We start from the raw sequence: 15,427 nt of genomic DNA on the forward strand, positions 1-15,427 counted from the left end.
CTTAGCTCTTGCCGCACGTTGAATCCGTGGCACGGAACTTTGCCACGATAGCTCTAGGCGGGCGGCCCTTCTGGTGTGGCGCCAGAGTGCGATGTGCACGTTCAATGACAAGCCCCCTTGTAAAGTCCACGTCCAAGAGCTCAGATAGCACCCTTTCCAGAAATTCAATGGGATTCTTCCCCTGACATCCTTCAGGAAAACCACGAATTCTCAAGATATTACGTCTGCTCCTACCCTCTAGGTCATCCACCCATTTTTGCATTTTTGCTAGCTCAGACATCGGAGCAGGAGGGTTAGCTCTTGCCACATCCGTAGCTTCCTCAAGCCTGGCAATCCGAGTCTCAACATTATCCAGTCGTTCCGAAAACACTTCCAGTTTCTCGCTTATTGCTGTAGTTGTCTGCTTGATTTCCGCCAGGGCTGCCTTCTGGCTCGCATCCATCTGCTTCAGTAGCTGGTGCATGTTCGCCATTTCGGTAGCAAGGATATCAGTAACAGGAGCGCCATCTTTATCATCTTTTCCGTAGCATGGTTAGCGTTTTTAGGCTTGTTGGTCTGTCGTTGCGTCTCTTTTGCCGGTTGAAGTGACATGATAGATGTCAGAAGTTGGCCAGAGTATAATGCCGTCGAGTAATTAACAGGAAGTAAACTTAAAACAGAAATTTACAGGATGGTGTCACGGTCTCAGCAGCCATTCCCCAGCGAGCGTCATGTGACCCCTTCGAAGCTCATTATCTAAAGAAATAGCTACTCTGGATGGCATTGCCCTTGCCTCCAGCACTACTGTCAGAAATCTTGGAATTATTTGATCAGGATTAAAGGATACATCCTTTAATGCTGTAGGGTACAGATCCAATTATTGGCAAATTATTAATGATGTTTTATCAATATTAATATAGTTATGAATATGGTTATTAATAATATAATAATTATTAAGAATCTCAGGGGCCAATAACCGAACTGTGAAACAGTCCTATTAAGGTGGTTTCCCTTTAAAATACCGATCTTAACTTGGTTAATCTATCTGGTATTCTTTAAAGGAACAAAAGGAAGCGTGAGTCCGAGCACTGACTTTGTTCAACCAGCTTGTTATTACAATAGGTACACAAATAATCACAAATAATCACAGACAATTTACAGTATAATAGAATTTATTAACTTCAAAATCATTAATGGCCAATCAATAATCCTTCGATCAATTAAAACCAATATACACTTTTTTAAACAGAAATTAATGAAAGCAAGTTAAAAACACGGGCCCGTGATTTACTGAAACAGAAAAGCTCCCTCCGGCAGTTGGATTTTGAGCTCTGTCAGAGTCGACCGTAGAAGACGCAATGTCCTCTTTTTCCTTGGAAAACAGGGTAAGTTACCCTCTGCAGATTTGGTGAGAGACGGAAAATCTCCTTGACCAGGACCCCCCTTTAGTACCATGAAAATACTATTCAGCTCAAACTCGACCGGTGAGGTGAGGCTGTGGATTTCTCGGCAGCGCTGCAAAGTGCCATCCTTTCAGTAACGAAGGCTACTAGTGGAAAGACAAAGTTTTGTCAGTGCTCAGCGTATTTATTCCCCTGGTCAGTTGGTCGCAGCCCTCTGGTCCGTTCAGGGTCTGTGGTCCGATCGGAAATCAGTGTTCTTGAGCAGGTCACATGCTCTTTGTTTCCAATCAGTTTAAACAATGGTCTTTGTTTCAGATCAATTTAAACAGTGCTTTGTTCAGGATGACCACCGGTCATCTTCTTTATCGCAGAGGCCGCTGCTCTGAGGCCTCTGTTTACAAGATAATGTTTAATATCCAGTTTAATTCTTCCTTACTGTGGTCCCAACAATGTCCACATAAAACAAATCACAAGAATCGCCTTTTTTCACCAAAATTGCCAACATTTAGCACATTCTGTCTCAAAACGATGCAGAAAAACTAGTCCATGCATTTGTTACTTCGAGGCTGGACTATTGTAATTCCTTATTATCAGGTTGCTCAAACAAGTCACCTAAGACTCTCCAACTGATCCAGAATGCTGCAGAATGTGTACGGACAAGAACTAAAAAAAAAAGATCATATTTTGTCCCGTATTAGCTTCTCTGCATTGACTTCCTGTAAAATCCAGGATTGAATTTGAAATCCTTCTCCTGACCTACAAAGCTCTTAATGGTCAGGCACCATCATATCTTAGAGAGCTCATAGTACCCTATTGCCCCACTAGAACACTGCGCTCCCAGAATGCAGAGTTACTTATTGTTCCCAGACTCAGAGTAAGCTCAAAACTCTCCTCTTTGATAAAGCTTATATTACCTTCCTTCACAGCGCTGTGTCACAGCGTCTGGCTAGTCCACATAGAATTCCGGGATGGGAGAAAAACATGCTCTGGTTTATTGTAATTTCTTTGAACCAATCACAATTGTCTTGGGCGGTTCTAAGCCCTGGACACAATAACGGTGTCCCTGCAAAATAGCCTCGGGAAGAAACTTGTTTTGGTGGAACATGTGTACGTTCAAAAGTTGTTTTAGTCATGCAACAGAAAACTCAGACTGGACAGTCTAGCTAGCTTACTCAATTTACTCTGCAGAGATTTAGAGAAGCAGTTAACCATAGTCCTCATAAATCCACCGGAGTTTAGAACGCCAACACAAAGAAAGCGGAAGTTGTGGGAAATCCGGCCTAAAAAGAGGGACATCCGGCGGAATTTCCGGCAGCACCTGGACAATCCCAGAAGTGGAACATCGTCGATATAGCCCAGGTAATCCCAGGCATGGGCCGCGTTGTTTCCTGCACATCAGTCCTATGACTGAAGAGAATTTTCTCCCACAAAAGAGTGATCTTTATTTATTGCGTGATTCTCCCTTACTGTAAATGCATTGACGAGAAAGATGCAAAGACGCACACTGCAAACACTGCACAAACAACATGCAGACTGTGACTCCAGCCTACTGAGTCTGTTTGATAAATACAGCACGTTTGGGTCTTTGTTTCAGATCAATGCATCACATCCGCACCTGAAAACAGGCACAAAAGCTGCATTGAATCTGGCCCTGAATATCATAACTTGGGATTGTTTACAAAAAAAAACTTCACATGGGAACCTTTAAGTACATGTGCAGTAGCCACAAGTTTGAATTCTCAGTAGTGCTCCTACCAGATTGCACCGATTGACCCAATAGATAAAGACATGGGTGTTATGAATAAAGATCTGTCACTACTGTATGTCACCTCTAAAACTTTGGATGTGCTCTTTTAAGTGTTCTTTTTATCTCTTTTTAAGACTTTTATTTATATAAGTCACCTTTGCCATGGAAGACAAACATTCTTAATGTGCTAATAGCTGCTAGTGCTAGTACTCTGTTTTGTTCTGTTTTCTCTGCATTTCACTCACAAAGAGTGGTGGTAGAATATTCTACAGGCCAACTCTGGCAGATTGTGTTGTTTAGTGAATGTGAATAAAATAGCCTGTGAATAGTAAGAAGCCTGCATTTTGTTATTACTGACAGAATCATAAGGGTCAACAACTGCTCTTTTTTAGATCCCTTTGTCAATGTTAAAATTAAATGTCTTAAAACAGCAAACATAAAGGCTACCAGTAACTCAGCTCAGCAGATAAACTTACCTTTGACCTGCCTCACAGAGCTCAGATTCTTCTCAAAGCCATCATCAAACTTGGGATTAGTGACAGGCTCAAAGTCACTGGTGTAAACACGGCCAGAGGATGTGGTGTAGCAGCATTTGCACATGCATGTATGGTAGCGCAGTCGACCCTCGTCCAGGTAAGGGTGAGCCAGGGCATCCTTTGCTGAAATCCTCTTTGACTAGAGACCAAACCCACAAGTTGTGTGTGATTGACAAGATTATTAACTACATTTTACATTCATCTAAGCCTCAGAATACATGTAGAAATCAAATAGAAGTGTTAGGCTAAACCTTATATTTCACTTTATACAAAGCAAGGCCCTTGACAGGGTTAATAAGAACACCCTCTCCCCAACATTCCCATATATTATGACACTATTGAATTGGTACAACTTGTTAAAACTATAACGAAATAAGGCAAAGTATAAACAATTTCAGATGATGTACGTTATCTTAAACCGTAATATGTTAATGGTATAATAGTTTCACTTTAGTCACCAATTTGAGTTTGAGTTTAAAATGGTAATTGTTAAAGGAACACGCCGACTTATTGGGAATTTAGCTTATTCACTGTAACCCCCAGAGTAAGACAAGTCGATACATACCCTTCTCATCTCCGTGCGTGCTGTAACGCTGCCTGACGGTTCCAGCATTAGCTTAGCCCAGCACAAGTACTATATTCTTCCGCCTGAGAATATAGTTCCCGGTTTGTTTACAGTTAGAAGACGGCTGTGTCTCATGTTACGTTGTTTTTTGTACATGCTGTGACTCTATAAATCACAACATGTAAATAGGAACATGTTGTCGTTATTTTGTCACTTATTCTGAGCAGTAGGATTGCTGGAACCATTCACCTGCATGTTCTGTGCTGGCCTGATGCCGCTGGAGCCGTCAGACAGCATTACAGCACGCACGGAGATGAGAAGGATATGTATCGACTTGTCTAACTCTGGGGGTTACGTTGAATAAGCTAAATTCCCAATAAGTCGGCGTGTTCCTTTAAGTTTATGGCAAACATAATAAAATGGTATCATTAGTCCTGAATGAATGAACTGGGCACATGTATTTGGCAGCTCTCCGAATGCTTTGATGGTTTCTTCCCACCAAACAAATTATGACAAAAATATGAATTAGATCAGATTATGTTGTATAATGCCAGTTGTGTTATAATTCAACCAACATAATGCATAAAGTGGCATGGAGCAGGTGGAAAATAAGAGGGGGGGGTGTTCTCCAGGCAGCCAATAGGGGTGGTACGGTTCACAAAACCCACGGTTCGGTTCGTATCACGGTTTTAGGGTCACGGTTTTCGGTTCTGTACAGTTCTTGTTATTTTTTCTTTTAATTTTTAACACTCCAGAATATACTTCAGCATATAGCTAAAATTAGCATATTGAATGCATGTTGCACAAAACATGCACACAGTGGCAGTTCTATATTGTTTTATTTCATCAATGGTAACATGAAATCCCAAATGTTCCCAGACACCAGACTATAAACGACGCTGGCGCATCCTCCAGCTCTGGGCAGCCTCTCTCCCACTTGACATTTCTGCAGGTGACATGACGTGACGAGCAGCGGCACCCAACTCCACTTGAGGAGCGGTCGGCTCGGTGTTTCTCAAAATCTGACGAAAATCTTTTAAACTGACCTTTGTCGATCTGAAATGAAGACAGATTCAGCAACTGCATGGCCTATTTCTCGCTTAAAATGTTTTCAGAAACACGTTTCGGTGAATTATTTTAGTACAATATGAGATCGTATTCTGAACGAGCCGCCATGACAGTCTGTTTTGCAATTAGGGACCAGTCAAACCCATATGACGCAGTCGTCCAATCAGCTGCCATGGGTTGCGTTTGTCACGCCCATCCCGCTCGTCATTTCCAGTAAGTGTTTTAACATAGGTGTCGAAAGTGGGCACTACGGCAGTAAGAGGTTAGTGCACATTAACAGTGTACTGACGAACCGTGCGGTACACACACGCTCCGAACCGAGCGGTTCGGGTGTTTTTTCATGAACCGTACCACCCCTAGCAGCCAAGTCAAAAATTGCACCGCAAATATTAAAACCCAAGTCAATTACTGTACGAAAATGTTTCAAATCCACTGCTGACATGGGTGTCTCTCATGCTGTATACCATTAAGTGCTAGGTGACATGTATAATTGTTGCTCTGGTTACCATGCCTTGTTACAGTTCAGCTTATCTGAGAGAACAAATGATAAAGTGTATGTGTGTTCAGATCACCAACATATGCAGATTAATGAACATGCATAATTATATAATGTTCTAAACACCAGACTGTGTATTGCCACAGTAGAATAAGTGGGCTGAACTTAAAATATAGTTTACCTTTATGTGCATGGTGCATTTAACTTGACTGTTCTGCTTTCTGCTGTTGACTAGGAACAAGTGACACACTGTTTGTAGAGATAATGTTCAATCACTAATTACTACAAAAGTCTGTGTGTATTATGTGTTTGTCAAAACTAACATATTGGTCCCATTACCTAATAGTAGATTGTGATGTGGAAAATAAAGTCCTGATACAGACAGGATTGTTGTCCTCTCCACATGTCAAAACTTTATTTATCAGCAGTCTTAACGATCACATTCACTTCAGAGTCATGAAGTGTTTTTAAAGACTGGTCTCACAGCACATCAAAGCCACCACCCCACTTTTTACCTACATCCGTTTGCTTACAGAGCAAACAGGTCCATGGAGGACGCCGTCGCCATAGCACTTCACACCATGCAGAGTCATTTAGAACACCCGGGAAGCTATGCAAAGATGCTCCTCCATAGACTCTAGCTTAGCCTTCAATAATATCATTCCAGACATACTAGTCAGCAAACTGTCTGACTTAGACCTCACTCTTCCAACCTGTACCTGGATAAAGGACTTTCTCACAAACCGCCTGAAAATTGTTAAACTTGCCTCCAGCTCTCCTCCACCCTCACGCTCAGCATCTTCTCTCCACAAGGCCAACACCATCATCAAATTCGCAGATGACACCACTGTGGTGAGTCTCATCTCAAGAGGTGAAGAGTCGGCCTACAGAGATGATGTCCAGAAACTGACAATTACAAATTATAAAAAGCAAGGAACTCACCATTGACTTCAGGAAACAGAGCTCAGCAGCAGACAGGAGAGCTCTTCAGTAGGGGTGGTACGGTTCATGAAAAAACACCCGAACCGCTCGGTTTGCTAGTCTCGGTTCGGAGCGTGTGTGTACCGCACGGTTCGTCAGTACACTGTTAATGTGCACTAACCTCTTACTGCCGTAATGCCCACTTTCGACACATATGTTAAAACACTTACTGGAAATGACGAGCGGGATGGGCGTGACAAACGCAACCCATGGCAGCTGATTGGACGATTGCGTCACATGGGTCTGGCTGGTCCCTAATTTCAAAACAGACTGTCATGGCGGCTCGTTCAGAATACGATCTCATATTGTACTAAAATAGTTCACCGAAACGTGTTTCTGAAAACGTTTTAAGCTAGAAATAGGCCATGCAGTTGCTGAATCTGTCTTAATTTCAGATCGACAAAGGTCAGTTTAAAAGATTTTCGTCAGATTTTGAGAGACACCGAGCCGACTGCTCCTCAAGTGGAGTTGGGTGCCGCTGCAGGTCACGTCACGTCACCTGCAGAAATGTCAAGTGGGAGAGAGGCTGCCCAGAGCTGGAGGATGCGCCAGCGTCGTTTATAGTCTGGTGTGTGGGAACATTTTGGATTTCATGTTAAATAAAACAATATAGAACTGCCACTGTGTGCATGTTTTGTGCAACATGCATTCAATATGCAAATTTTAGCTATATGCTTAAGTATATTCTGGAGTTAACAAGATTAAAAGAAAAAATTAACAAGAACTGTACAGAACCGAAAACCGTGACCCTAAAACCGTGATACGAACCGAACCGTGGGTTTTGTGAACCGTACCACCTCTACTCTTCAGAGGGTCACTAACACAGCACAGAAAATCATCATCTGGCAGGCGCTACAGGACCATCAGACCATTAATAACGGTTTCTTACTCTGGGCCAAAACCACACTCAACTCCTACTAACACTGAATGACCCTCACAGGCAATAGGTTGACTTTCAAGGGTAACCTTACTGGATATTGTGCAATTATTCCTAATAGTGTAATAGAGTTAGGAGATGCAGATGTATTTGTTTTGCAGGAGACCTGGAGTAGAGGAGACATTTCCACTGGTTGTCCCTTAGGCTACAGAGAGATAGTGTTCCCATCCACCAAACTGAAATAAGTAAGCCAGGAGTCAGGAGGAATGCTTAATACACTTAATAGAATTCATTAAAAAAAATTCAATTTTCAATTTGGCTCAAAATAAAAAGAAAGGTTGTTGGCACAGATGACATATTCATGTGTACAGCATACAGTATATCCCCCCATCAGAATCCCCGTATTATAATGAAAACATTTTCTCTATTCTTGAAGATGAGATTAATCACTATTAAGCCCAGGGAAGTGTACTAATCTGTGGAGACCTTAATGCCAGGACAGGTATATTACCAGAATGTATTAACTCTCACACGGAGACAAGCATATACCTAGCCAAATCAGCAGTCCCCTCCTCCACATCCCCACAGAAACAACTTTGACAAAACTGTCAACAAAAGTGGGCACCAACTACTGCAGACAACGTATAATGGTCAGCTTTGAGCGGACTTGTTTGGTAACTACACAAACAGCTCTCCTCTTGGCAATAGCATAGTAGAGTATAGTATAATTGACCTAGACCCCTTCTGTCTCAGAGCATTCACAGTTAGCCCCCTAACAACCTTATCTGACCACAGCAAAATCACACACTACATTAAAAAGACCGTAACAGACCCTCTTGCAGCAGAATCCGGTAAACTGAACTATGTAAAACAATTCAATCGCAATTATACCATTTTCTTTTCACTTCAAATCACCGCAGTAATGATGGCCTGTACCAAACATTTACAACATATTTGACAATGTGGAAGATTTATCCAATCTGAAAAATAATCAGCAACACAGATCAAAAACATCAACAAATAAAAAGTTTGATAGACTGCAGACATCTGCAAAAAACTCTCAGAAGTTTATCAAATCAAAAAACACAGACAACCTGACAATCCTCAAGTTCCCCTCCAATATTGGGAAACACTCAGAACTTAATTGAAGAGTCCATTGACTTAAATACGTTTTTAAAATTGCACTCTTTCAGCAAACCACACAAGGAAGAATTGGCTATTCAAAATGGTAAAATATGGAAAAAACACTATATTTGAAAACCTAATCTTCAACATCCAACATAATCTTCAACAAACAGTACAGCCAATTATATTTGTTGTTGTTTACCGAGCTCCAGGTCCGTATTCTGAATTTTTATCTGAATTCTCTGAGTTTTTATCATGTGTAGTCCTAAAATCAGACAAAGTACTTATTGTAGGTGATTTTAATATCCATGTGAACGATGACAACGACAGCCTTAGTATTGCTTTCAACTCACTACTAGATTCAATTGGTTTCAGTCAGAGTGTGCAAAAGGCCACTCACTATTTTAACCATACCCTCGACCTTGTGCTTGCATATGGCATTGAAATTGAACTAACTGTATTTCCGCAGAATCCTTTATTATCAGACTATTCCTTAATAACTTTCGAATTTTTACTACCTGACTACACGAAATTAGATAAAAGCTTCTACACTATATGGCTGACAGTGCTATTGCAAAATTTAAAGAAGATATTTCAATAGCATTTAACTCAATGTCATGCCTCAATATAACAGAGGGCCTTTATGTTAACTTTAGTCCCTCCCAAATTGATAATTTTGTAGACGGCCTTGCTCCCCTCAAAAAGAAGACGATGAAGCAAATGAAACTAGCACCTTGGTATAACTCCCAAACTCATGATGACAACGACAGCCTTAGTATTGCTTTCAACTCACTACTAGATTCAATTGGTTTCAGTCAGAGTGTGCAAAAGGCCACTCACTATTTTAACCATACCCTCGACCTTGTGCTTGCATATGGCATTGAAATTGAACTAACTGTATTTCCGCAGAATCCTTTATTATCAGACTATTCCTTAATAACTTTCGAATTTTTACTACCTGACTACACGAAATTAGATAAAAGCTTCTACACTATATGGCTGACAGTGCTATTGCAAAATTTAAAGAAGATATTTCAATAGCATTTAACTCAATGTCATGCCTCAATATAACAGAGGGCCTTTATGTTAACTTTAGTCCCTCCCAAATTGATAATTTTGTAGACGGTGCTACGGCCTTGCTCCCCTCAAAAAGAAGACGATGAAGCAAATGAAACTAGCACCTTGGTATAACTCCCAAACCCATCATTAAATTAAAACAAATCTCGCGAAAACTTGAAAGTAAATGGCGTTCCACCAAACTGGAAGAATCTCGATAAATCCTCCAGGATATACACATACATACATATACACGCTAAAGTTAGCCATGGCTTTCCACAAGGCTCAGTGCTTGGACCAATTTTGTTCACCTTGTACTGTATATGCTTCCCCTAGGGAATATTATTAGGAAACATTCAATTAACTTTCATTGTTATAATTATACCTATAAATTAAGCCAGACGAAACCAGTCAGTTAACTAAACTCCAAGCATGCATCAAAGATATAAAAGCATGAATGACCTACAATTTTCTGATGTTAAACTCAGAAAAAACTGAAGTGATTTTGCTGAGCCCTAAACACCTCCGAAACTCATTATCCAAAGATATAGTTACTCTGGATGGTATTGCCCTAACCTCCAGCACTACTGTCAGAAATCTAGGAGTTTTTTTTTTTTTATCAGGATATATCCTTTAACGCCCACATAAAACAAACCTCAAGAACAGCCTTTTTTCACCTTTGTAACATTGCCAAAATTAGGAACATCCTATCTCAAAACGATGCTGAAAAACTAGTCCATGCATTCGTTACTTCCAGGCTGGACAATTGTAATTCCTTACTATCAGGATGCTCAAATAAAACCCTTAAGACTCTCCAGCTGATCCATAATGCTGCAGCGCGTGTTCTGACAAGAACTAAGAAAAGAGATCATATTTTTCCTGTACTAGCTTCTCTGGATTTTACAGGAAGCCAATGCAGAGTTTTATTTAAAATCCTTCTCCTGACCTACAAAGCTCTAAATGGTCAAGCACCATCATATCTAGAAGACCTCTTAGTACCTTATTGCCCCACTAGAGCACTGCGCTGCCAGAATGCAGAGTTACTTGTGGTTCCTAGAGTCTCTAAAAGTAGAATGGGAGCCAGAGCCTTTAGCTATCAGGCTCCTCTCCTGTAGAACCAGCTGTTTCTCAGTGTTTTCTTTCCTCTTCTCGATTTGCGGCCCTCTCCACTCTCCCGTGTCTCCGCTCAACCATTTTGCGTGTGTGTCTGTTTGTTTGTGTGTCTGTCTGTCTGTCTGTCTGTCTGTCTGTCTGTGTGTGTGTGTGTGTGTGTGTGTGAAACGGGTTAGCTAGGCTACTGAGAATGTTATTTTTCATTTGAATGTTTATGCCGCGGCTGGAAAATTAACGAGCGATGTCACTGCGTTATAATTGATTATGGTGGGCCATTGCATCGATGCAGCATCATCCATGTCCGCATCCCAATGCATCAATTATTTCATTAATTTCAACACCTCTATTACTAACCTAGCTCTGTGTTTGTGTGTATGTATTTGTTTTGCCCAGCGTGTTTCCTTGGATTAGGGTGGCCTCTAAATCATGGTTGCAGCCTGTCGACGTGGTCCTGCTGCATGCCCTGCTATGCCCTGTTACACCTGCTATGCTCTGCAGTGCCCTGCTACGTCCTGCTGCGTCCTACTACGCCCTGCTACGTCCTGTGACGCCCTACTATACCCTGCTACGTCCTGTGACACCCTGCTGTGCCCTGCTATGTCATGAACTACTACAACTACTATGTCACTGATCCATTATCTTTATTGTGACTATTATTGCCACTGTTCATCACACCCCCAACCGGCACCGCCAGACACCGCCTACTAAGAGCCTCCTCGCCACTGTCGCACTGAATGCTTGCTCTTGGGGAATTACTGGAATTGTTGGGTCTTTGTAAATTATAGAGTGTGGTCTAGACCTACTCTGTAAAGTGTCTTGAGATAATTATTGTTATGAATTGATACTATAAATAAAATAAAATTGAAATTGAATAGTACCATCACACTGAATTTGGCCCAAAATGATCTCCTCAACAAACTAGTTCTGGAATCAGTCGTTAAAAACAAACTGGCTAAAATCCAGGCCCTTCAGCCAAGGAAGGCCAGTGGTCTTGATGGTATTTAAATGAAATGCTGAAATTTACCAACCATAATATACATTTTCTCTTGTTTTGTAGATTTAGAAAAAAACATTTGACTCAAATTGGCATAATGATCTGTTCCTAAAATTAATTGAAAAATGTGTGATACCTATGATATTATTAAAACAATGTATATAAATAATAAATGCTGTAAAAATTAAATATGGATGGAAATATGGAAATAGATTTCTTCCCCCAAAGCAAAGTACAGCCTCAGCCCTACCCTGTTTAACATTTATATAGATGAATTGGCAAAATCATTATCAAATATCCCTGGTTTCACCCTGTCTGACAAAGAAATGTCTACTCTTTGCAGATGATCTAATATTGATAGCCCCATCTAAGGAGGCGTTACAACAGCAACTGGATCCTATACAAAACTTCAGCAAGACTTGGGCCCTGACAGTTAATCTGGAATAGACTAGAGTTATTGTCTTCCAGAAACGACCCAGATATCAGAGAAAGAACCAGGTTCTTACTGGGCTCCCCTGACATAGAACACACACACAGCTACACATATTTAGGACTAAAAATTACATCTACTGGGGATTTTAATCTGGCAGTTAATGAGCTCAGAGACAAAGGAAGAAGGGCATTTTATGCTATAAAAAAGTATTTAATTCATTAATTAGGATACAAGAAAGAGCAATCAAATTCTACAAACACCTAAAATCAAGTGACCCTGACTTCGACCATTACAAAGCCCTCCATTGCCAAGAGGAGAAAAGTCCCCTCAGCCAGCTGATCCTGAGGCTCACCTCTTCTAACAGGACAGCCCTCACACAATCTGGCCCAACCAAATCATAGCTAAATAAAAGAAAAAGTACATTAACTATTGGACATCTACCACAAAAACTCTAAACAAACTTCACTGCTATTTGGCTCTAAACAGACACTACACAGTGGAAAACTATCTAAGCACTGTGACTGATCAGAAGCTGAGAAAGACATTAACTATGGCCGACACTGACTGCCTAGAGAAGACATTAACTATATAGACTCAATGATCACAGATTGGCCATGAGACTGGCCCACACAAACAGACCTGGCTGCCTAGAGAAGACAGGCTGTGTCAGCTCTGTCCACAGAGACAGATGAAGACTGAGCAACACTTCCTGCTACAATGTAGCACATATAAAAATATTAGAACACAGTTCTTTACGAAAATTGTGTGTGTAAAATGTAAACTCACAGATTTTGACACACTCTCTGACCAGAGAAAAAAAGTCTCAGCACTGTAGAAGCAGCAAGATATGTGAGTGGATGTCACAGCCTGAGAGACAACCAGCACCATACGTAACATCTTTTCATCTCCTCACAGCTCTCTTACCTGCTCATTTAGTCCTGTACTTTGTGTTTTTCATGTTTTCATTTTATATTAATATACTATTGTTTCTTTATTGACCCTAAATAAATGAATTATCGACACACACACACACACACACACACACACACACACACACACACACACACACACACACACACACACACTTTCCACTTTCTCTTTCCTATGATTTTCTCGATGTAAACTTTAATATATGTATTTTGTATGCATTTTTTTCTTATAATAATAATTTATTATCATTGAATTGTATTATCCTTGACACTTTGGCAATATCGTTTTCCTGACTTTCATGCCAATCAAGCAATTTGAATTTGAGAGAGAGAGAGACTGAGAGAGGGGAAAGAGATAAATATTATATTACTCTGTTAAGTTCTTTCAATCATCCCATATTATTTAATTATATATATATTATTAGAATACACATCTAGTGGACCAAGGTAATGATTATTTTTTTGGCTTGTATTGCCTTTATTGATAGGACAGATTAAGTAAGGAGGATGACAGCAAAGGGCCACAGGTTGGAATCAAACCCGCAGCAGTTGTGACGAGGACTGAGCCTCTCTACATGGGGTGCACGATCAACCAGGTGAGCTAACCAGGTGCCCCAACTTGATGACTTCAAGTGAGTTTCTGAACTCATCCAGAAGTGGACCAGTAAGACAACAGGGTAACAGTAATGGAAAAACCAGTCCACTTTACAGCCCTGAGATCTGTTAATGCTCTTCCAGAAGAGTAGAAGTTGCATCAGAGGACACAGCTGGAGATTTTAATCCAGAACCAAAGAAACTGACTTTTTGCATTTTAAGTAACATATGTTGAGTATCCAAATGCCTGATCAAAGGATACTTATACAAATGGAAAGATATGTCATACCACACATGCTGTGAGAAGAGGGTGCATCTCAACCCCCTTTGTGCTCCTCAGAAGAGGAGGGGGGAACAGCACCCAAGCAAGCTTGTGAAAGTGTAATAATTTATTTTCTGTTCAAATCCTGCATACACACGATTGCTTTTCAATAGTTTGATGTATGGGTGATTAATTAATTAACATTAATGAATATTTACTTTATCATAAAATCCCTGCACTCTACAGCCTAATAGCAATAATTTAATATTCAAATGATAATATATTCGGGGCACCACACAACAGGAGAGAAGCTGATAGAACACCTTGTTTTAATCTCATAATCTGAGGGTCAGATACAAAAGTGAGTCCATGACTCAATGTACAATTTACTAAACACACAAAAACACGTAATCTGGTTCTTAGTAAATGAGGAATTTATTTATCTAATAAGAATACACACTACTAAATCAGCATAAGCATACAAAAATGTATGAAAGAATGGAATGGATGAAAACATAGAAAGAAATTATTTCTATGGATGAAACTAACAGATCAACACGTGAAAAATAAACAGTAAACAAGGTAATTGGCAAGATGTATAAAACCAGCACAGCAGCTTAGATTTAAGAAGGGAGACTTTAATACAGAGAGCACTAATTTCCTTGCCTACAAGCCAGACCCACATCAAGATGTTGGGTCTGGGAACTCACCATTGACAGGGCTCAATCCGAGGGGCGGGAAAAACAGTTGTCTTTCAAATTCCCTCTGCACGTAATAGGATAGTGCTACAACCAGGCAGAGCAACAAAGAAGGTAGCGAAGCTAGTTGGTAGATTAAACTTTATCTGGTCGGCAAAACTCCGAACCATGTTCCTTTTTTAAGAATGACTCCAGTGCCGTTCTTTTTTTCTTTTCTCAAAGAAAAGCTTAACTCCAAGTCTTCCAGAAGAAAAAAAAGGTCTTCTCTGATCAGGGGGGGAACGAGGCAACAATGGTCAGTGTTTTGCAAGCGCGTGATTTGTGACAGAGTATGAAAATGACCTGGCTCTCAGGAAACTCCTTAGTTTGTAGGAGATTAAAAACATACAGGTGTTCGGACTCAACAATAGCGACTTGTCTCTGTTGAGCTGAGAATGAGAGAACTCAGGGTCATGTTTTCATACAGTGTGTTACACATCGTTAGCCGGCTGGAGCCAGAAGATCGGGACTACATCCAACTGATAACAGCACCACAGATGAAGCCAGGTCCAAACGGTACCGAAACGACTAA

At 40.6% G+C, this 15,427-nt stretch overlaps 1 protein-coding gene across 1 annotated transcript in view; it reads right to left on the bottom strand.

Annotated features, from left to right (window-relative positions):
- The window catches only part of nlk2 (nemo-like kinase, type 2), a 170,622-nt gene that overhangs the window by 20,813 nt on the left and 134,382 nt on the right, over positions 1-15,427 (bottom strand). Inside the window, exon 10 of the mRNA XM_028573592.1 lies at positions 3,606-3,804. Within this exon, the coding sequence (XP_028429393.1) occupies positions 3,606-3,804 (199 nt within the window). The remainder of the gene's footprint in view (positions 1-3,605; positions 3,805-15,427) is intronic.

This window comes from Perca flavescens, chromosome 3 (genome assembly GCF_004354835.1).
Source record: "Perca flavescens isolate YP-PL-M2 chromosome 3, PFLA_1.0, whole genome shotgun sequence".
In the NCBI taxonomy this organism is placed as follows: Eukaryota; Metazoa; Chordata; class Actinopteri; order Perciformes; family Percidae; genus Perca; species Perca flavescens.